Consider the following 23245-nt stretch of genomic DNA (forward strand, 5'->3'; position numbering starts at 1 on the left):
TCATCGAAGCCCAGATTCATTTTAGATTAAACTCTTATTTTGCTTTACCTTCAAAGGACATCCATTATGTAGCAACCGATAAGGGGGAATTGGTGCTGGCAGACGTGGCGAAGAAGAAGGCTAATGAAATCGATGCAGAGTCCCTAACATCCGGCACGGGTAAGAGAAGAATCCTGTAATTAAAAATGTATAAAAGAACGAATTTGTGCCTCCGATACGGAGCAATGTTTAGTCCCACTGTCCTCCTGACCGAATTTTACAGGAAATAAACTTTTTTTATAACCTTCATTTGTTTTCTTTTTTGTTTGTTATTTATGGAACATCTGGGATCTTTCATTTGTACAAATTCTTTGGTTGTTGTGTGAAGGCGTTTAACTCCTAGGAATCCAGAACCTTTTTTTCAGGGTGATGGACCACAAATGAATTAAAGCACTCATTAGTATTTGAGTTCATTTGAAATCATACCTTTAGTAACCATAAATAAGTCTTTTTGTATGATCTCTCTCCATTAAATTATGACTCGTTGTCACATAACTGCAAGTTCAGCGCGTGCCACATTTGAAGTAATATGGCACCAGTGTCACCATGGGTTCTTCTGGGTTAAATGGGTGGGGCTTGCGTCCCCTAATTAGAGTGGAATATATATAGATAATTTCTATGTGGGTCACCGCAGTGGGAAAGAGGCGTGTTCATTCATTCACTCGCTCTTAATATTGGTGTGGATGTGGGGTTAGTGAGGTATTTAACTCCTCAGCAGAGGGCCGAACCTGGGGCCGTGTGACTGAGTGTGTGTGTGTGTGTGTGTGTTAATGCGTAAGCCTCTTAATGATGTCCTTGATGATTTCCCCGTTCCGCGTTTCACCCGGAGCCGTTCTTGTCCTTGGCCGGCGAGCGCGAGAGGCAGGAAGCTGCACAACAGGGCAGGTCTCTGCTTGGGAGAACTTCGCGAGTGTTAAAAGTTCAAATCGAGCGGCTACGGTTGTTTGGTTCTGGCGTCTCGTGCCTACGACTCTGCGTGGAGCGCGTGGGCGTGCTCTCGAAGCCCCGCCCGTCGTCGGCTCAGCGGGCCCATCCGGGGAGGCTGCTGTTTTGTAATTGGCCGCCATCCCGCCTTTTCTTCTCACCTCCTCCTCAGACCGTGAGAATGGCTGACAGCTCCGTCAGGTTCTGGCTTCTCCCTCGGCTCCTAACCGGAGCTGACACGGCTTTGGAGCCTTTGTAGGGTTTCGAATGTCGGCCTGACAAGTGTGTTGATTTGGTTAGATACTCCATTGTGTCGGGGGACTGAGGAGAGAATGCGGCGGAGATCTGGTTTGAGCACATTAAGCCACGAGCAACATGCTCCTCATGCTCCCGCGCTCCCCTTCATAATGGAGGATACGGCTTCAGGGCCGTTCCTTCCTCCGGCAGGAAAAGCCTGTTAACTTCGCCGTGCCGGAGATTCCAAAGCTCCGTCCGCCTGGTGCGTCTTTTCACTTCCTGTCTTTTCGGCAGGTGAGGGGACGTCGGGCCGCCGCTGTCATTTACTGTCACACTTGCTCGCACCGTGACGGTGTTTTTGTGTGTTTGGCGTCCCACAGGTGAGCAGCAGGACGCGGCTGTAGGAGAGACCCCCGTCCAGGGCAGGGAGGGGAGGGGTCCCGGCCGGACGCGGCTCAGCCGCTCAGTACGGTGCGTGTGTGTCCACGTCTGTCACCGGCGAACACGGTCCACTTCACTCCAGAACCGAGCGAGGACGCCTCGTCTCAGTTCCAGCGCGGTGGACGGGATGAGTGTGTGTGTGTGTGTGTGTGTGTGACGTGTTTTTCCAACGAACGCATCAGGCGTTTATGTGGATTTGTATGTATTAGATAAAAACGCTCTTGTTCTTTTATCCCTGCGAGCTTTTCATGGTTGTTGACTGTACAACCGCCGGCTCTGTGGCAACTCCATCTCCCCCTAAGCCCCAGCGATCTATCTCAAATCCCCCCACCCCCACCCCGTATCGGCCAATTTAAACAGGCTGGGCACAAAGAGGATGGACGGACTTAAGCTCTTTTTAAAACATAAAGTAAGAGGGTTACGGCAATTTGGCAGCCAAAACCCCGGTTTACAGGTCCCCTCAGCGCCGCTGACAGTATGTAAGAAAGCTGATCAAGATGCTTTCGCGCAGATAAACGATGGGCTGAATGCGAGACAATCCCGTCCCCACCATACCCACAATTATTTTATTTAACCAACCTAATCTGGTCTCAGATGAAGTTTCATTGTTTCGTACGCCGAGCCAGCCGGGCTTACTGTGGCGGAGTAGAGCGATATTCTGGCACACGGCGGGCAGGAGGACGCGCAAATCCGCACCGCGCAGGGAGTGAAGGAGGGACGCGCTTTCTGGGAAGCGTCCCAGCGTCCCGTCTTCTGGTGCCCCCCCGCCCCGCGTCCCGTTTGGAGGAAATTGACACATTGTGCTGGCTGGTGTAGAATCGGTCGGTGTTGCCGCCGCAGGCCCGGCATCAGACGCGGCATCACTTCAACACATCTGACGAGTTTTTATCATCGGCCTTTTGTGTGACTTTGTCTGAGAATTGAAGGTTTCATGGTGTAGATATTAAGGGACGAGTTTGTCACACCGTTACGAACATTTTCATTCTGGTTCGTCTCAGTGCTCCGCGGAAGGCCGGAGAGGTGAAGGGAGCGGACGCTGAGCTTGCTGCAGGTCGAGTGTGGCCGTGGAAGTCAGGTACACGGCGCGTTGCAAAGAAACCAATTCCACTTCCAGCATTTTTGAATCTTAAGCGGGTTTATGTTTCATGCCACGTAACCGTTTCTTGCCTGCATTCTGAAACGAAATAGCAACACAGACATTTAATAATGTTTTAACAAAAAAAAAACTATTATTCAGGAATTTATCCAGCAGACACGAAGCTTGGTGATGTGCCATGTTTGTGTTGGCCTCTAAATTCAGTCCGATTGAGAAGTTTGAAATTTCTGAATTCTCTCTCTCTCTTTTTTCTCTCTTGTAGAGTTGAACCACTTGGACATGAGTGATGAGGTGCGTTCTGATGCATTAATTCAACTTAAACCGTGAACCCCGGGCTCTCCCTGAACCAGTGTGTCCCCTCCTCTTTTCAGAGCAACGAAGACCCAGGGAGGCTCAAACTCATTCACTTGGGTTCAGTGTAACGTTGTCAAGCGTAAATGCACAGCGATGCATAATATCACATTTTATTTCCATGTTTTAATGTCTTGTACGTAAAATAAAATATATATTTTGGCTCACTTCCTCTGTATGTTTTTAATTAGTATTTTGTTTAGTAATTAAATTTGAAGGTCTCACACCAGGTTTCAGGGCGAGGCGGCGGCGCATGCGACACGCGTGTCTGGGATGACGTTGCGCATATTTGCTTTTTTTTTTTTTTTTTTTTTAATGTTTTACTTGTTTATTCGCTTGTTTTTGTTGAAATTACAGGCAGCGGCCGAGCCAGCGTGCGCCTTTAAAGCAGCGTAGCCGTTTTCCTGAATAGCAGCCATAGTCCTGTCAGAACTGTCAACGGCCTGTACTCAGGATTAATCTGACGGCACCCAGCCACCCATAATCCTCCACTGTATCGTAATCTATTTACTTTGCATTCTAAGAGGATTTCCATAAAAATGTACAAGAAGTGATGCTGGAAATGGACAGAAGATCAGAAATGGTGCTGTTTGGGTTTTGTTTGCCTATTTTTTTGGTTTGTTTTGACGTGTTTTAAAGGGGAAAATGTGTTTTTGGTTCCAGAGAAAGAGAGACACACAGAAAGACACATGGCTTATAATATTGTACTAATAATATTATATGAATATAATGTTGTTCGCTTTATTACTGGAAGTATGGTGCCACAGTTTATATGATGATGATGATGATGGGTCTCCACCACCCCCACAAAAAAACGGGTCTTGGTGCATCACGCTCGCCTCATCACGCAGTGCTCAGCGGGGCCGAAGTGAAATAAAGCAGCCTGCCGAGCGGCGGGCAGCGTGCGGGGGAACGTTTAACTGGAATTTAACTTCATTCTCACCAGACCAGCGGTTAAGGAAGCGGCCCTGTAAACAGAAGGCTGCGGGTTCGAATCCCGAGCCGACCAAGGTGCCACTGAGCAAAGCACCGTCCGCACACACTGCTCCCCGGAGTGGGCAGCCTGTCATGGCTGCCCACTTCCATCACTGGGTGAATTGACAGACTGAATGTGTGTGTGTGTGTGTGTGTGTGTATGTATAAGAGAGAGATTTATAAAGTTTTGTGTTCTATTTGCACTGAAGACCCCTGGAAATATATGTGGAGAAAGTGTCCCGGACTTGAAGAACCATCCGGGCCTTGTACACCCCTGGCTCCATGCGTGCATTATTTTAATTAATCAAAATTATGTATTTTAATGTTTCATGTAGCATTTTTGAAGAACATGGCGATTAAACTATAATCCCCATGACTTCGTGTCATTTCTCTGTTTCGAGATGCGGAGGTCCTTAATGAGAAAATATGAAGTGGTGATATTGACGACCTGCTCAAGCATTTTCCGATCTGCTCTCCTCAACCTTCTCCTCCTGCCCGTCTCAGAAGAGGACTTCGTATTCGCGCGGCCCAGAGCAGGAGAGAAGAAGAAAAGCTGCGCCGAGCTCATGTCCGCAATCTGGACATTTCCTGGATCCCGGACAGGGGACCAGAGGAACATTCCTGACAAAGGGAGGCGGCCGGAGAGGTTAAGAGTTCATCATGGGTGGAATATGTGTTTTCTAATTATTATTATTATTGGGTCATTGAAGCCAATTTAATACATTGTTTCAAGGAATGAATTCAATAAATTAAAAAGTAGCTGCTCATTCTCACATTATAAATCTAGAGAAAATAATCCACCTTCATCACGCCTTCATCTTCCTCATTTTTCAAGTGATGCATCTGGGATTCCGCGTGTGTGTGTGATAATGAAATGCTGTAGCAGACGACGAATATGATTTTTTTTTTTTTTTTTACACGTTTAACGTCCCGCAGATTTAATGTGAAGGATGCGGCGTTTTTACAGCTGCGGTTTAACTCCGTTTAACTACATTTAATAAACTAGAATTAACGTGAAACGTGAAAAACGAACGTTCAATTTTAATTCGTATTCTTTTGACCAAACACATTTCGCACTGGGATTATAACATGGTGCCGAGTTTATTTCACTTTGATGCGTAAAACGTCTTTAATTAATATTATCATCATCGTCACTGTATGAACTATTAAAATAATAGTTCGTATGAACTGATAAAGTATGTTTTGCCGTTTTTTCTGGATAATGCGGTGACTGTTCGTTCTTATAAACGAATTTTCCTCGAGAGGAGCGATTATTATTAAAAGGCAAGATGAGCGTCCGTCACGTATTTTGCTAATAAACGACTGAATCTGAAGAATTTGAGGAGATATAAATACATGGGGTGTTAAATCTTTTTTAATAGTTTATTTGAATAAATTATTATTATCGGTCCGAATTTGGGGAAAGGACCAAATTAGCATTTTATATGAAGTGTGAGATTCAATATACAGAGAGAGAGAGAAAGAGAGAAAATGTTTGTTTGGTGCGAACTGGAGACGCTCGCGATTTATTCAGCTGCGCCGAATCAGCAATTAACTCCGCTATTAATTAATTAAAGCCGCGAACCACCGTCTTCTAAACCAACATTCATTTAATGATCGGATCGCATCTTGGAATAAACAGCCCGTGCGCGTCTATTATTATTATCATTAGTATTACTATAATTATTAATGGAAGGCGTGGTCGTTTTAAAGCCCGCGAACGCCGCGCCTCTCCATGTTCGACCCATTAACCCCCCTCTCCACCCGCGTCATTACCGCGCCGCGCTGCCACGGGGGGTTGTGGGTAAAAAAAAAATCTCACCGGCGGCAATTACCGCGCGTTCAATTCCAGCCGGACACACACACACACACACACACACACACACACACACACACCTTCATAATGAGCGGACTGGCGTGTCGGGGTGTGGAGCTCAAGTTGTGCGTTGGTCGATGATGTTACTACACATTGAAATTGGCGTCTATCAGGAGACGAAAACACACACACACACACCAGTGACCAACCCACTTCCTTCCACCCGCTTCTTTCTTTTAATGAAATTGTCGAATAGTGAAAATAAGAATCTGCAATTTCGGGGAAGAAAACGAAACTCCAATTTCAGTTCTATTTATCACGTGACTTGGAAACCTGTTGCGGTCCGGCGGGACTGAGGACCGAGATCTCGCGAGAGCTGCAGTCTTCTCGGTCACTGAAACCCAAATAATTTAATAGTTACACCACGACCGAGCGTCACCGAAACGACACACGACGCATAATTTACAGTAAAAATATAATTAAAAAGAAGGCGGGATTAAAGAGAGAGTCGTGGACTGAACTTTATTTTATGGACATGAATGTGAGGCGTCCGCCTGCAGTACATTCAACACTGGAACTGCGCTCTCATTCATTAGTTCCACACTTATTTAGCATTTCTCTCTCTCTCTTTTTTTTTTCCAATTAAAACAGAGTCAAGTGCTGCAGACAAGTGAAGAGAAGCGTTTCAAGAACAGCACCGGTTTACGGCAAACAGTACAGGTTCTCCTCTCAACCAGACGTGTGGGGAAATTCGTTCTTTTTCTTCGAGGTTTAGTTCGGATAATAAAATGTATCGCAGGAAACATCGTGTTAATAGAATGAAAATGTATTTATCTTAAAATGAAGTACGATCAAAAAAAAAAAAAGGAAACGACCAATCAGTTTCTTTGGAATAGTGGGAGCGATTTACACATTAAAAACTTGTCTGGAAAAGAACTCCGAAAAAATCCAGAAACACCAACTAAAAGCGGTCCGGTCACTGCAACTGACCCAAATACATATTTACACATTTCAGCTCCTGATGCAGCTGCCTAAAAAAAAAAAAAAAAAAAAATTAATCTCTTTCATCCGAAAAAGAAGTTTCTGTACAGGGATGGAGTGGGGTATTCCATGGTGTTCCGGAGGAAAAAAAAGAGTCCTGGGGACTTTTTAGTTATTTCAATTGTTCATGGACAGCAGTAAAAACTATGTTATTTTATATATATATATATATATATATATATATTTTTTTTTAAACGTTGTTCAATTTTCCTTTTGTCTTTCTTTTCATTCTTCAAATGTAGCTCATTTATATATAAAAACACTTTGTGAAGAACATCTATTTAGTTAACTTGATCTTTTTTTTTCCTTTTTTTTTTTTTAAACTCAACACACTATTAAAAACAGGGACGAGGGGAAATTAAAAAAAAAAAAAAAAAAAAAAAATCACAAGACTTGGAACCTCCACGACGCTTGGTCTTTGTAGTCCAGACAGTCCGTGGTGTTGAAGTTGAGTTTCCACGAGGAGGCGGTCTGCTCTTTGTAATCCAGGCAGTCGGTGGAGTTGAAGGCCAGCCCCGCGCCGCTGTAGGCCTGGTGGTGGTGGTGATGGTGGTGGTGGTGGCCCGAGGACTGGCTGATGTGGTGGTGCGGGTGTCCGGACATGGAGGACGGGGTCATGGGGCTGAGCTGGTGCGGGTGGTGGTGGGAGTGCATGGGGGCGAGGTACGAGCTGCAGTCCACCCCGCTGAAGTAGGAGCCGGACGGGGCGGGGTAGGCCTGGCTGTAGCCCGCCGTCTGGTTGTAGGTCATGGGGTAGGAGGAGCCGGCGGAGCCGGAGACGGAGCGCTGCATGCAGGAGGCGTTGGTGGCGGCGGCGGCGGCGGCGGCGGGTTCGGGCGGCGGGGCCGAGCCGGGGGAGATGGCGGGGCTCCAGATGGAGGAGACCGTGCTGATGGAGGTGGAGGTGCTGCTGACGCCCGCGTTGTTGTTGGCGGAGGAGGAGGAGGTGGAGCTGGAGGAAGAGCCGGCGCTGGACACGGCCGGGGGGGTGAACTGGCCGCTGCTCTCCGAGCCGGTGCTCTCCCGCGTGGGGGACGACTTCTTCTTGGCCGGTCGAGCCTTGGTGCTGCTGCCGCTCTGCTGCTGCTGCCGGCACTTCGCCCGCCGGTTCTTAAACCAGACCTGAAACAGCACATTCAAACTTTTTAAAAAAGTTCGACTCAACTCGACACAGAAGCCCTGGAAATTGCTCATTATTATTATTATTATTATTATTATGTGAATGTTTGTCCCACCTGAACCCGGGACTCGGGCAGGTTGATCTTCAGCGCCACCTCCTCCCGCATGAAGATGTCCGGGTAGCGGGTCTTGGCGAACAGCGCCTCCAGGATGTCGAGCTGCGAGCGGGTGAACGTCGTCCGCTCCCGCCGCTGCTTCCTCGGGGTCGCTGCGGGAACGTCAGAGCAACGTTAGAACAACGCCCGGGCAACCTCGCGCGCGCCGCGGACGCAGGGGCAACGGCGCCTCACCCGGGTACCCCACCGACGGGTGCAGCAGGTCCATCGCCGCGCCGCTCAGCCCCAGGCCGTTCATGGCGTAGGGGGGCTGTTTGAGGTACGACATCATGCTAGAGGCAGTCACGGGTCCCCCCAGATCTTGCCAGTACCCCGATTTCCCGCGATGTTGCAGCTTGACGGAAAGCTGGTCCAAAACTAGAGAGACACTGGAGCAGGGACAGCAGGGACAGCAGGGACAGCAGGCCGCTTTAGTTCGGGGTGATCAAATTAAACAATATTTATTCTGCAGCACACATGCATTTCTGTCCAGGGGAGAAAAAAAAAAAATACCGAACAAGTACACTTCTTGGGTAATTTAATTAATTCAAAACGTATTATAAAACAGTGAGAAAGTATTAATAAACTTTTTTTTTAAGTTACAAAAAAACAGTTTTTGGAGACTAACGTTAATTCGGACACGATTCGATACGCCCACCTGCAATTACGCTAATAACCAGTCAATCGGATTATTATATTTATAGCTGCTATTCGTCTTAATTCTTTTTTTCTTTTTTTTTTTTGCAGACATCGAGTCTGGTTGCCATTCAAAACGCAGTTTTATTAGAGAGAATTAACGCCGGAAACGGCCTCATACCGACATGAATAAAACGGTGTAGTGAGTATTTGTGGACGCCTTTATAACATATGAAGATTAAAATAAGGCCTTTACGGTTCAACCACGGAAGAAGAAGAAGAAGAAGTGTACAAACGAACGCATACAGTCCTGGTTAAATTCGTAATTTTATTCTCGCTTTTTGGCGCAATTTTATTTGACGAACTTCGCTTCGCTCGTGACGAGTTTACAGAGTTAAAAAAATAAATAAAAAAAAAACAGGAGAATTTCACACCAGCGCCGCAGGGCCAATTTCACACCGACGATAAATTACCTTCAAAAGCACAGAAAATTCGAAGGAAATAAAAGCGAATTTCTCCGGAGCCGCGGGGAGCGGAGTCGGGGACTCGCCGCCAGGCCTCCGTTCCAGCTCCGCGCCGCGGTACGAGCGGAGCTACAACTTGTCGGGCGAGTTTCCGTCCGGAGAAACGAACACGCGCCGGGATAAAGCCGGGAATTCTCACCGGTTCCAGGCTCCCGACGGGATCGCTGCGGCGGGATAAGATCCGGACGGGAAGTCTGCGGGCGGAGCGGGCCGCGGCGCCGCCGCCGTCGTCGCCGCGGACGTTTCCGGTTGTGCAGCGGGCGGAGCTCGGCGGCGCGGTCTCCCCGCGGTCTGTCGGGGTGTTAAGGTGTTTGCTAATGTAGACGGATGGAGATTGATCACCTTCTCCCTGCCCTGCCCCTCTATGAGCGCCGGACACCTGCGGATCCGCCCACCGCAGCCAATCAGCACGCGTGCCCGTCCTGACGGACGGCGCGAGCGTCCAATCGGAGGGCAGAAAAGGCCCAAAGCCCCGCCCCGGCGTGACTGAGGGCGAACACGAACCTGCGTCGAGCGGAGAGGTTTTTCCCCCCTTCTGCTTCTTCTTCTTCTTCTTCTTCTTCTAATAGTGGAAATATTTCACAGAAAATAACGATGACGGCCGAACGACACACGCGGATTTATCGTTTTATTGCGGACGTGAAATTAAGACACGAACGCGGCGGCGTAAAAAAATGGTGGGACGGGAATTGGGTCCGATTGCGGCGTAGGTGAGGGAACGATCCGAATAAAGTTCTCCTGCTATCGAAACACGGAGGCGAGACGGTGAGGACATCCTGCCATTTATTTTTCAAAATTCAACTTCAAAAGCAACGTTCTAAAACGTGGAATAAAATAGTCGGAACGTTTGCTATTTATCAAATATAAAACTTTTAAAGTGAGATCAATTCTTCGTATGAATTATTTTTATTTGCAGTAGATTAAAAAAATATTAATAATAAAAATCATTTTAAATATATTTGTTTATATCATCATCAGTGTGAAAAACGTTTCTCTTGAGACATCGTGAATAAAGGAGTGTTTTCTCCCGTGATGAAATACGGAATAATACGGAATAATGTGCTCTTTTGCGACCCACTCATCGATTCAGAAAGGTATTTATAATATAACAAGGAGATAAATTTAGCAATTTGATCTATTTTCTTCCTTTTTCATTATTGTAACCCATCTCATGAATATTAATTGAGGGCTAATCCCCACTTAGATTTACATTTCAGAAAAGTTTATTAGGAACAGTTTTTAACACGCGGAGTGGAAATTTAGACAGAACTGAAATGAACCGATACACCCGCTATAAATAAAAATATAACCGGGACAAAACAAATCTAAGGGAGAAGATTTAACGCACCCCCCACACCCCAAAAAAAGAATAGGCGAAATGAAAAGGGCCGCGCTGAGAGAATAAGATCGCGATGCTCCGAGGAGTCTAATAAACTCCCGAATCGGCTCCTTCCGACCGAGCCTGACGCTTCGCCTTAGCGTTTAAATCTCCCGAAGTTGCTCTGGTTCTACTGGCCCGAACAGAACCGCGTAAAAGAAACATAAAACGAGTCGGTGAAGAGGCCAGAAGAGCCGGAACGGGCCCCGGGCCTGAACCCGCCGAGTCCGGTTCTCCTCCGCGGTTCGAACCCGGTCAGGTTGCAGGCCGCTTCTCTTCATAAGAGCATTTTCCCTTAATCCCGAATTGCAGTGGGATTCTGAAGGCCGGGATTATGGAGAGGAGGAGAGGAGGAGAGAGGAGGAGAAAGTTTGGCGTCTGTAGTCGGGAGGACCGGAGCCGCGTTTACACCGACGATGCTGCGTTACGGACTCGAACCCGAGCTCCTCAAACGGCGATTTTTTTTCTCGATAGATATTCAGGTAAGAGAACAAGAATTTGATAATCTTTTCCAGATAAAAAAAATAACTCTCTCTCTATATTTTTATATATATATAAACAGTCAGGCTATTATAAATGTAAAGTTGTACATTTTAAGGTGGTCGAATGGTGAAATTGTAATAGTGAATAAATGTATTTTGTCTAAATCCCAAACTGCAGTGGAATTTTATTTTACATTTGACTAAATGTAAGTAATTAAAATAAAAATAATTAAAAGTTAAACAGGCTCCGGACGGAAGTTGGTGGCTCTCGCGCACTTTTGCGTGACTTATAACTTTTCCGAATTTGCTTGCGTGCGTGTGCGTGCGTGAGTTTAGTAAAAGCACGTGACCCGCCCCCCCGTGGCTGGGGTCCATCGCGGATGGAGGGATGGAGGGATGGAGGGATGGAGGAGCGCAGAAAGGCCGGCGGGCCGCCAGCTGTCAGGAGAGATTTTCCTCTTTACTCTTCTCTTCTCCGGACTAAACGACGGCGGGAATTTCTCAGTGGAAATTCCGCAAAAGCCAAATTATACAGAACCTGTGGGTAAACTAGCGTCGAAATAAAGGTTTAAATTAAATAATTTTAGATGAGTACTTGAACTTTTCCTTATGATAAATAATATAGGAATTTTATTGTTCCAAATGTCAAGTTTCTTCATGATAAAAACAGAAAGGTGAACGAAAGGACAGGAGTCACGTTGAGTATGAAAGCCACGGGATTTTATTGATGACTGATATTTGTATATATGACTTATGGAATAAATAAAAAAGGTAAACTGTTCGCACAATAAGAAGATCGTGAAGCTCTGTAAATGAAAGCATTTTCTGCTCCTTTTTTCTTTTCTGAAGTATACAATAAATACAACAAAGTCCTTGAGCAAAAGACCAATGTTAGTGACGTAAACATGGCTCAAAGGACGATAGTAATAAATAATCACTCTGGTCTCAAATGGATCTGAAAATTAAAAATGTTTAAAAAGGAAAAAACATTTCTCTCTCTCTCAACTTTTTGTCAGCTACTCCTCAGACAGAAATGAAAAATATACACCAGGAGCGTTCATATCCCAGGCTGCACTCACACGTACAGCAGCTCTCCGCCATGCACCTCCTCCAATGTTTGGTAAACCAGGTTCAAGCACAAAGAAGAAATTTTTTTTTTTTTAAAATGCAACATATTCAGTCAAGACTTTTTTATGTGTAAAAACTGAGTCTAAAATACTTGAAAGACATCAAATGACAAACATTGCTTGTAACGAGTGAAGATTAGTTTTTTAAAGTTTTAAATACGATATAGCTGAAACAGCATACCATAAAATTATGAAGCAAAATAAATCCCCAGTAAAATTTCTGGTATACCCCCCAAAAAATAAAATGATTGATTTTAAAACTCGACCTATTTGTAGAATCGAACACATTCAGACTGACAAGGCCATGTGCGTCAGGAGCAACCCTTCCCTCTCGGGCCACACCCACGAGACGCCGGCAGAATCAGTGGCGCTCGGCGCTTCGTCCGATTCCAAAGTTTTGCACTTGGGTGTGTTTGTGATTCGGAAGCCGCCCCACTCATCCGTACCACGTTCAGCACAACCACACAACGTACTAATCTCAGAATTTGGAATAAAAAAAAATAAAATAAAAGCAGGAAAAAGTGAGCAGATTTTCAGGAAGAAATAAAAGGAGAGAAGGAAGGGTGATACGAATGATGATGATGATGATTATTACAACGTTTTGTCTTTGCGGAAAAGCCAATCACTGAAGGACACACTTCTCTTCTTTTTTGGCCATCTTGCCTTTGTTCTGTTCCAGGGTTCTCTCCAGGTGCTCGTCCTCCTCTTCGGCTCTGTGGGGACAGAGGGGGGACATATGGTCATGGACAGACACACACAAGAAACAGGACGCAGAGACACCTGTGGAGCAGGGCCACTCCAGGAGCACCATCTCTCTCTCTCTCTCTCTCTCTCTCTCACACACACACACACACACACACACACACACACACACACATTCCTCCCAGGCTCAGCGTCTCATGCTCATTCATGCTCCTGCAGTTAAGGAATTACTCTGTGTGCCCTGACACACTCAGATTACGCCGCGGCCGAGGAACACTGAGGACGCTGTGGACAGGCTGCCTACGCCATCCGCGGCCAAGCCTGGCCTCGCCGTCCCAGCATGCTTTGCTGCCAGAGCACTCACTCTTTCTCCTGGGCGTCCAGGTCCCGCACCAGCGCGTCCCGTTTGTTCACCAGTATGACCAGCTCATCCAGCAGCAGCTGCTCACGCCGCTTCTGCGCCTCCGTCTTCTGCCAGTCTGTGGGGTGAAAGTGGGGGAAGAAAAAACCCGGAGGAGATTTAAAACTCGAGTTACGGGGGGAAAAAAGACTGTAGAACAGAACGGATGCTCAGATTTCCCGTTTTAACCCCATGCAGGGCAGGCGGCCCCCCCGCGTGTCTCTGGGAAGGCGTCCGCGGCTCCACACCTCTGCCCAGGCCTGGTGCTGGGCTGAAATATCAGCCCCGCTGCCAGGTTCATTCACACCGCGATACCGGGGTAGATTAGGGAGGCGGCGCAGCACAGGGACGTGTGAATAGCGGCGCTGTGCTCCTCCCCCCCAAACTACGGGATAAACTGGATCCTCAAAATTCCCTAAATATTTGAAGAAGGAGAAAGAAAAAAAAAACTGAACATACGTGGACTCAAACAGAACATCGAAATAATCCCCCTACTACTGATTTACTTTTTAAATGCAAAGTAAAATAAAGGGAACGAAATGTCAGCACTGAAATTGCAACAGTTGGGCGTATCTCACGCTGGGACCACGTGTTTGTCCTGAAAGGTCTGCGCTCTTCTCATTTAACCTCCCGCCTTTGAAGTGGAGCGCAGGGTGAAATGAACGCAGTTCCAATATTTGGCGAGTTAGTTCACCCTCCAGCTCCAAATTAAAATGCTTGGAATTAAATCAGCAATTTTTTTAGAAAGGAAACTACAAGCCAAAAGTTGGAGTCAGAAAAAAAATAAACATGTCTTCTCAAATATGTACTGAAAGCAAACATTAGCAAGATAAATGTGACTTGCTGGGTTTCAATATTTTATATTTTGTAGTAACACAAAAGCTCAAACTTCTGGTTGAACAAGACCTGTTCAGCTGTGTGTTTAGTGTGTTGTTATTTCCAGAAACCCCTGGAGAGGATGCAGTGAATCCGCTGTAATTAAGGCATGGCGTGATGATTTTGATAAAACTCGTACATAAAGTATTTGTAATGGTTCCTGTCTATTTTAATATTCATTACTGATTTGATCACTCCAAATCGGAATAAAAAAAAAAAAAAAAAAAAGTTCGCTAGAATGTTCTAGAAAGTTTATGGAGGGAGCAACTCCCCCCCCCTACACATTCACAGAGAGAGAGAGAGAAAGAGAGAGAGAGACCCAAGCCAAGAAGCCAATCTCAGGCCCAACGGGGAAGGCTGAGGGAGCATGCAGCTGTCAATCACAGGCTCAGCGGTACCGCCCCCCTCATTAAGAAGGTAAACAAAAAAAAAGAGAGGAATGGTGAACGACATCGCTGAACAAATGAGGAGCGGGAGGGGAAATCAGACACCGACTCCTCACCCGAAAACAAGAAAAGAGGAGGGAAAAAAAGCATTTTTACCCTACAAAAAACAAAACAAAAAAAACAACGCAGTAAAATTAAAGGGAAAAGAGATGAAGGGAAGAAGTAGCATGGTGCAGAGAGGGCGTGCAATCTTTTGCGTTGCTCCCCTCTCCCTTTCTCCGCTGCCCTGGGCAATCCTGTTAAAACTCACATGGTTGGTGCTTATTCAGATAACCCGAACAATGCACACCAATGGTAACCATGTGAGTCTTCACAAGCCACACAAGAATGCACTGGTTCAAATCCCCATGACCCCCCCTCCGATGTCAAATTTATTCAAGAGTGCAAACTGCTCAGCAGCTTTATGAAAGCAAGTGCTTCTCCTAAGCGTTCCCGGGTAATATTTTCAAATATAACGACGACTGCGCCGTGGCAGAATTAGATCTTGCGATTTGGTGGGGTGGCGGCTCGCAGGCGAAAAGTTCTTCTCTCCTGCAGAAAGCGGACAAGGAAACAACAAAGATTAGTGCTGCTGCTGCTGCTGCTAAAGACCAAGCATCACACGGACATGATGGGACAGGACAGAAAAGCTGACAACGACGGAGCTCTCCGTGATTAAAATGACGAGGCACTCTCGATGTGGTCTGATGTTTACAACGCAGCAACTGGATGTCCGTCCACCTGCTGAAGAGCAGGAACAGGAGCTTCACAGGAAAGACAGGATCTCGAACTAGAGGCTTTATCCCCCAACAACTGTCCCCTCCTCCCGTCCTACACTGCACTTAAACAGCGGAAACCTGCCAACCTTTAAATCTCAGGTTACAGAAGAGAAAAAAAAATCAAAAGAAAGAACGTTTTAAAAAGGTGACAACATGGCAACTCTAAATACCTTATTAGGAGCCTGTGAATGTAAACGTATGTAAATCTAAATGTCAGACACCATCAATGTTGAGAGCGGAGTGGAGGAGGGAAAAAGCCACTTTTAGAAACTGCAGATTCCCACTTAGATTGAAATGAGCAGGGTTTTTTGTGAATTAAAAAAAAAAAAAAAACGGTTGAATTGTCACCCTGGCCTTATCTCCAGCTCCAGTCAACTAGCAATCTTGAAAAGGAGTTTGCAACATCATCAAAGCCGGCCGTTTGATAGGATTCTAACACTGCACCTAATCAATCTGAGGAAAATACTACGCCCCAGACGTGTAACAAAGCTCAAATAGATTTACAAATGGGGTTGTTGTGGAAGGGGGGGGGGGCGGATAAGCTCCTGCACAGGATTACATATTGATCTTAAACATATAATAAAAAGCTTATCATATAAAACCGTAATAAAAAAAAAAAAAAATAGGGGGACCTATGCATAAATCCCTTCAAGAGTGAAGCGTCCACTTTCAAACAACACGCCCTGGAGTCAACCAAGTCTCAGGAAAGAGAAAAAGCAGGGAAGGCTGCGTGTGTGTCTGTGTGTGTGTGTGTGTGTGTGTGAATGTCTGTCTATCTGCATGGCAGACGGATAAAAAGGGCAAAAAGGATCAATTTTTGTGGCAGGAAAACCAGAGCCTTGGCATATAGTGGAAGGCCACGTCGGAGCCCAGCTGCCTTTTCCCTTCCAAACGTGGGACGTTAAACCCGGGGGAGGACACCAGCTCCGTGTCATCCTTTCTGATGGATGTCGACATCTGCCACGTCCCACCTCCGCCGTCTACCTGCCTTTCTTCATCTCCGCAGAGCCGCCCTGTGATGTACAGATGCCACTCGGCATAATGAGCCGCCTTTGTCCCAACAGCATTAAGGCGGCTAGCGGACGCAGCGGTAGAGGACGCCTTTGATTGTGGATTTTGCAGCCGTACGTTCAAGAGAGAGTCGTTATCGGCAGACGAGAAAATGCCAGTGGCTAATAAGGGTAATAACAATAATAATAATAATATTAGCGACGGGTACATTTCAGAGGTGATCACAGTGCTTACTGATAATTAGATCACAGGGTAAAATAACACACCTCCGTTTCACTGCCCATTGCCGAAACAGAATATCTTATCGTGTTATGAGGGGTATAGAGGTGCCGACTAAAACGTGGTTCTAATCATTTTTTAGCTGCTTTTTGCGTGGTGCTGCTGGTCGGGGGATAAGGGGGTTATTCTCCCGTCTGTATCCCGAGGTGGCGCCAGGTCAGACCCGGCTCAGATTAAGTGACTGGGTCTCGTCTGTATCGGAGAAGGGCTCTGCTTGAGCAGCTCTGGAGCTCCTCTCTCACTGTCATCGGCTGGCCAAGCAAATCAACAATTACCTGTCTGCATTGGGCCGCCCTGAATGGACCTGTTGGAGCACCAAATAAGAGAGCGATGCGCACGCTTCCCTCAGCAGCAGGTCAGAACTATCTCTGGCTCGTCTGAAGAAAGCCCCGGCTGAATGTTAAGTGCTAAACCTCAGGGGGTAAAGGGGGAGAGGAAAAATATCTCGGGGAGGCCGATAAGTTGGAGTCATTGAAGAAGGAAAAAATAAAATAAATAAAACCTCAACAAGTTAAAGGTATGTAGCTTGATAGAGCCCCGCATACCACTGGGACATACGACGCCACGCCGAAACAAGCCCAGCTCTTCCCCTCACCTTTTTTTTTTTTTTTTTTTTAATACGGCCTCCATAATCTGATACCAGCGTGAGCCGCTTAAACTCACTCATGCCAGATTACTGCGCTTTACGATTTTTTTAATGTTGCGCTTCGTTTTTCGGCATTCAGAAGGTTTTTTTTTTTTTTTTTTTAGCACCCCTGCAGCACAAGTCAATGTTTCACAAAAAAAAAGGAAGGCTGAGGCTATCGGGCCGATGCAACAATGCTGGAGTAACAGAGGACGGGCGTCGCTGCTCTGCTATGCATGTCCACCGCTGGCCGAGTCCCCCTCAAACTAATTACAATTGATTTATGATGGATCAGGTAGCTTATCAGGTGCAGAAAGAAATTACCATGGCTAGCCGAAGGGTCCCGAGGTCACCATCGAATAGCAAAATCAATTTGCATTGATTGCAAAAGGTTCATTTTGCTAAAGAGGACACAGTCAAAGGGATTAAAGTTAACCAGACAACTTTGATACCGAACAATAAATTTTTTTTTTTTACCCATTCCATGTGTGGATAAAATGCACTCTACACATTTATGACCTTAATCTGTGATGTCTGTACCCATATCAAACAGATCTCCAGCGACCTAGGTGTTAATATGATATGAGGTGTAAATAAAGAAAAATGTCTCCCATCATTCCATTGGAGAAAGACCCCACAAGCATACATACAGCAAAACAGTCAAATCTAAAACATTCAAAAATCCCTTAAACATATTGAAAGTTAATTAGAATACTAACTGATACAATCATGCAGGTTTAATAAGATCCTATCAGGTTTTTTTGTTTTGTTTTCAGCTTGGTACCCCCCAGTGCCCCCATCTCTCATCCCCTCTTACCTTCAATCGCCAGCATTGCTCTTAACTCCCGGTTCAGCAGCTCAAAGCGTCTCTCAAGATCATGTTCCTTTTCCCTAGGCAAGTTGTAAAAGTTCATCAATATGTTAATGACTAAATCATTAAACACTTAAAGAAACCTTTAATAAACATTGATTCGCGCACTCGCCAGCACCTCGGCTGCTTCACATTAATCTACTGCAAATAAGTGATACACAAACTGTGGCTGAATAGCTGTTTGGGGTTGATATGAAACGGCACAAGAGCGTGAGCGAGAGAGAGGGGAGGCGGAAGTCGGTGGGAAATAAGATGAGAGGGGTATCAACGTGCAAATTCAATTTTGCCTCTTTTCAAAATGTATTGGAAATGAGCTAATTCTCCCCACCATAATAGAATTTGTCCTTCAGAGCCCGTTCTGCCACAAAGACAGAAATGAGAGAAATAATAATGGTGGCTCGTTAAAAGCGGCCACTTAAAAAGGCCCTTCCAGTGATATAATATGATTAGAATACTTCAATCTGTCATTTGTAAGGGCTTTGAAACTCTCTCTCTCTATGCCGGGAAACAGGGAAAAAAAAAAAAAAAAAAAAAAGTCCAGATTTCGGTGTGTCACTTGCGTTAAAAGGACAAGGAATACATTAATAAACGCTACTGCTGAAAGGAACAAGATCTGTATCATGACAAAGCGGCTAATATTTCAAAATGAATATATATTAGGGCCATCAATTCATACATTTAAAAATCATTTGTGATTAATTCTTAAGACTACGGTTTGATGTTTTTTTTAGTAAATCGAAAGTAAAATATTATTTAATTGACTGGGTTTTTCAATGGTTTATTTTTTTTATTTTATTTTTTTACCATAGGTCTGATACAGATGATTCAACAAAATATATTGTGTCACATGGAACTGTGCACATCCAAATATTTTCATATGGTTGTGCCAAATTTCTCCCTCCAACACAGTCCCACACAGGAAGTAAACAAACACATCTACGTTAACCAAGTTAATTTATTTTAAAGTGATAAACTTTAATAATTAATGAATGTGTTAATCAAAACATGCATAAGAAAATTATGTTATGAGGCAATATTGATTGAAAAATATTTTGTGGTTTTTAAATTAAGCTGTAGTCCAGTATAGTAGTCCACCTTGTATATAGTCCTGCAGGGCAGACGGGTAAGAGAGGTAAATTTACTCACAGCAGAGAGAGCTGGTTCTGTCTCCTGATCAGCGCGTTCTTCTTGTTGACAAGCGTGAACCACTCCTGCATCATGGCCTCCTCTTCCTCCTTGTTATTCCCTGCAGGAACACACAGTTTGTCTCGGTTACGTAAACTTGCGTCACTCACAAACAGGCAGGCATCATTTGAAATATGTAAATGGAAGCTACCGTGTGTTCAGCGTGGTGTAATTGCTGGTAATACAGAGGAGCATCAACGCAAAGCGCCTGGCCGCCGCTTTGATGAATGCCACAGGGCTAATTACCAGCAGTAATAGCACCTCCACCCCCTCCTCCACAGCTACTTCAACCAGTTTAACATTTTCACAAAAACTCACAGCGACAAGGACCAAATGTTTAATGACAAAACAAACCAAAAAATAAAAGTGTGCATTTGCTTCACCTGACATGCCTGCTTGCACTTCTCACACCGTTTTCTGACTGAGGTGAATCAAATGAGATTATCCGGCGGGGCTCGGCACAACCGATTGACACGCAAGTTAGGAAGTCAGCCAAATGTGTGTTCAGAGGCAAAATATTAGACACTTTGCAAGACGATGCCATTGTCAGAGAGACTGAGCTGATGTTGGATTAAATGTAGGGATTACTGCAGGTTGCACCAGGCAGGTTACACACACACACACACACACACACACACACACTTTTACGCAGTTATCCAAGGGCTCACTCAGCACGACTGCAAAACCGCAGCTCTAATACCCTGAAACATTAATGTAATACATCTCTAATGTGTACCAGATGCAGGCGCTAACACCACAGGTGTGGCTGCACCCATCCTGCAGGTGGTGAAGAACGAGGCAGCGAAACGGTCCCCTGTCATGCCAGGAAGGATGGATAAAACTCCGGCAGGGTCCACGAACCTAAAATGTGTTTGTTCAGGGTGAGGGGAAGTCTGCGTTTAACTAATACTTCTGTGAATGTAGATGAAAGGGAGGAGGGGGGAAATTAGAGATATACTAAGATTATGCAAACAGATTACGTAAATCCAATGACAATAAATCGAGGTGACATCAGGACAAAAATTAAGACATTAAAAGTGACACCGGCAGTTAAGTGCACCTATGGATTTTAACACAGATATACACGGCCAGTGATGCCACACAATAATAGGTGATGATTTTACAGTATTTAATGCTGACCCTTGATTAGTTGTGGACATAAAATTACCTTATTAGGCATGTACGAAAAATTTAGCAGGGGGCTCCTACAACCATCTGACAGGGCCCTTCCTGAGACGCGATCTGATCTGGGGCAGTGAGGCTCTGACACAGCAGCACTGTTCCACTCTCTCTCTTTTGGTGGCATTACTTGGTACCCATGTGACAGTGACGCTGGTCATGTGAGCCAGACAGTCGGACCGGCCACAACAAAGACACCGTCAGCTCAGCAGGGCACCAGCAGAGAGAAGCCCTGTCACTGCCGCCCCAAAGGAAGGATTGTTCTGCTTGGGGAGCCTTTCTCCATTCCGCTGCGACCAGATGTATGTAATTTTATTAGGGGTGGGGTGGGATATTGGGATTTAGGAATCAGTACCTTGGATTAGTGCAGACGCCTTTTTAAACAGCGCAACTGGGGAAGGATGAAAGTGTGTTGTGACAGGTCACCACGTCCAGGCACAGTCCAATAAAACAAGCAAATATTAAATGGTAATGTTAAGCTTGTGTGAGGGGCCGGGGGGATTACGGGTGGCGGGCCCCGGACGGTGGGCTCGGTGCTCGGCTGCGGCCGTGAGGGGGGGGTGCGCAGGATCTCTGTGACTTTCGGCTGTTTGTGTCCAGTCACTCACACTGTTCTGAGGCAACCCTTGAACGTTGACCCCAGTCACTTCTGACTCAGGCAAGAGGCATTCTCATTTTGAGAGCTCAAACCTTTGATCTTGGCGATTCGCCCTCACTAGGACGCACAGCCATGTTCATTAAGGGAACATTCCTCAACCCCAATTATTATTCAAGTACTGAAAGACTTCTTTTTTTTTTTTTTTTTGCCTGACAACTCTTTTGTTGGGTTATTATTAAGTTTAACAGTAAAGGAATAAAGAACGCAAGGTAAATTGAGTCCCAACCTATAAAGACATGCTAATTTTATCTCTCTTTTACTGCTGGATTTCAAAAATTAAATATTAGACATCTAAAACAGAGATCTAAATATGCAGATCATGAATTAAAAAAATAGACAATCTGTAGGAGAACATCTTCATAACAATTCATACAAAACCTACATGTAACAATGAAAGATAAAATGAGATGATTTCACATGTAATACTAAATGACAGTAAAACGTATCATAAAATCCGGGCCCAAAAATACAAAGGTTTCAGTTAAATTAAACTTTAAAGCCTGGATCATGTTTTTTTAAATATAAAACAGACTTTCAGACACCATAGAAATTCTATTCTGGGCCCAAGGCAAGCAAATGCCGACTGTATACAACCCATACTATACAGAATTAATTTTGAATTCTGAATATACTCATAGCAAGTCATTAGAATGACTAAGTTTAATTTAAGTGACATAATTTTGCACTAAACGGAATGACACATAATGTCAAAATTTAATTTTCTTCAATTGAATGATGTCCATTCCTGTAGTAAAGCTAAATGTGCATTGGAAGTGTGAGCTGTGGTGCAGTGTGAAATGGGTCTGCCTGAGAGGCCTGAGGGTCGCTGGGCCTGCCAGGGTGAGGTAGCCTCTGTAGACAAATAAGATTAAGATAGCCATCTTAGCCACAGTTACATTCAAACCAGATAATAATAATGAAAAAGCCCCACGGCTGCAAAAACCTGCTGCTTTTTCCTGGTGTCCTGTACTGATTATTAACTAGCAGCTATTCCATAATCACAAACACAAAAATTAAGAGCACAATTTCATGTAAAAATCAAAACATCTAAAATTATCACAATATTTTTTTTACATGATCATTAAAACTACTAATACTATTTGCTTAATTATTGCTATAATGTATTAATAAAAACCTGACTAAATAAAAAAAATTGTATCTCAAAAGTCAATTATTGTGCGATTTTCTAAATTCTAAAATCAATCCAATCCAAATTAGAATCACCAAATAAATAAATATACAGGTGGAGTGCTGATCACTATGATTAATTGCATATTTCCTCTTCATTTGGTACTAAGGGAAAAAAAAACATTTTTAAATTAATGCAGATTCTGGGTGCCGCAAAAGACCTGGGTTTCTTTACTCAGAAAAGAGTTTGGGGGTGGGAAAAGAAAAGAAAGGGGAAAAGAAAAGAAATATATTAAACCCTGTGATCACAGCAAGCTCTTCTCATTCCTTATCCAGACGTTTTCTGTTTAATCCAATACCCAGTAATCCAATTTGTCTATCGGAGTTTTAAGGGGCAGATCTCAACTTCTCCACAGCTAAGTCACTTTTTGAACATTACAATTTATTTGGAGAGGGGTGACACTTGGCGTCTGCTTCATTACACACCACTGTAGTATCCACACTCTAATGTTGTGAAGAATAAAATAAAAAAAAAAGAGGGGGGAAGGAAAAAAAAAAAAAAAAAGAGGGAAAATGAGAATGAAATTAAGAAAGGGGGGGGGAGAACAAGATGAACATTGTTTCCTGTGATTAAGTAAGAGCTCATTAAAGACCTGTCGCCGCTTCTTTCTGAATATGCATGAAGCACATAATCAGATCGGCTGCCGTCACTGGAGGGGAATATGGTAAGTACAAAAGGATTGATTTAATTACTTGGAGTGGGTCTGCAGTGTAGAGCAGTCTTGT

General features: G+C 44.7%; 3 protein-coding genes across 11 annotated transcripts in view; 1 reads left to right on the top strand and 2 right to left on the bottom strand.

Annotated features, from left to right (window-relative positions):
- The window catches only part of wdpcp (WD repeat containing planar cell polarity effector), a 44600-nt gene extending 41271 nt beyond the window's left edge, over nt 1-3329 (top strand). For 3 of the 4 annotated variants that reach the window (XM_028989672.1, XM_028989671.1, XM_028989673.1), the window contains 5 exons: nt 57-159; nt 1581-1671; nt 2640-2716; nt 3000-3028; nt 3109-3257. In XM_028989672.1, the coding sequence (XP_028845505.1) occupies nt 57-159; nt 1581-1671; nt 2640-2716; nt 3000-3028; nt 3109-3159 (351 nt within the window). In that variant the 3' untranslated portion in view covers nt 3160-3257. Of the gene's footprint in view, nt 1-56; nt 160-1580; nt 1672-2639; nt 2717-2999; nt 3029-3108 lie in introns of all 4 variants that reach the window. The other variant, XR_003750570.1, reaches the window with a different exon arrangement.
- A 3058-nt stretch (nt 3330-6387) lies between these two features.
- otx1 (orthodenticle homeobox 1) lies at nt 6388-9673 on the bottom strand. The gene is made up of 4 exons (XM_028989193.1): nt 9494-9673; nt 8390-8583; nt 8156-8307; nt 6388-8042 (listed from the first exon to the last, which is right to left on the bottom strand). The coding sequence occupies exons 2-4, from the start codon at nt 8484-8486 to the stop codon at nt 7305-7307; spliced, it is 987 nt and encodes a 328-aa protein (XP_028845026.1). The 5' UTR covers nt 8487-8583; nt 9494-9673; the 3' UTR covers nt 6388-7304.
- A 2239-nt stretch (nt 9674-11912) lies between these two features.
- ehbp1 (EH domain binding protein 1) overlaps nt 11913-23245 on the bottom strand; it is a 117816-nt gene continuing 106483 nt past the window's right edge. For all 6 annotated transcript variants that reach the window (XM_028988478.1, XM_028988475.1, XM_028988476.1 and 3 more), the window contains 4 exons: nt 19456-19555; nt 18256-18329; nt 13408-13522; nt 11913-13054 (listed from right to left, as the gene is read on the bottom strand). In XM_028988478.1, coding sequence (XP_028844311.1) covers nt 12964-13054; nt 13408-13522; nt 18256-18329; nt 19456-19555 — 380 coding nt within the window. In that variant the 3' untranslated portion in view covers nt 11913-12963. The remainder of the gene's footprint in view (nt 13055-13407; nt 13523-18255; nt 18330-19455; nt 19556-23245) is intronic.

Source organism: Denticeps clupeoides, chromosome 8 (genome assembly GCF_900700375.1).
Source record: "Denticeps clupeoides chromosome 8, fDenClu1.1, whole genome shotgun sequence".
NCBI lineage: Eukaryota > Metazoa > Chordata > Actinopteri > Clupeiformes > Denticipitidae > Denticeps > Denticeps clupeoides.

Coding starts and splice junctions, on each gene's coding strand:
- otx1 (XM_028989193.1), bottom strand. CDS start 8,486: ATGATGTCGTACCTCAAACAGCCCCCCTACGCCATGAACGGCCTGGGG. Junction 8,308..8,389: donor CCCGTCGGTGGGGTACCCGG/GTGAGGCGCCGT, acceptor ACGTTCCCGCAG/CGACCCCGAGGAAGCAGCGG. Junction 8,043..8,155: donor TGCCCGAGTCCCGGGTTCAG/GTGGGACAAACA, acceptor GTGCTGTTTCAG/GTCTGGTTTAAGAACCGGCG.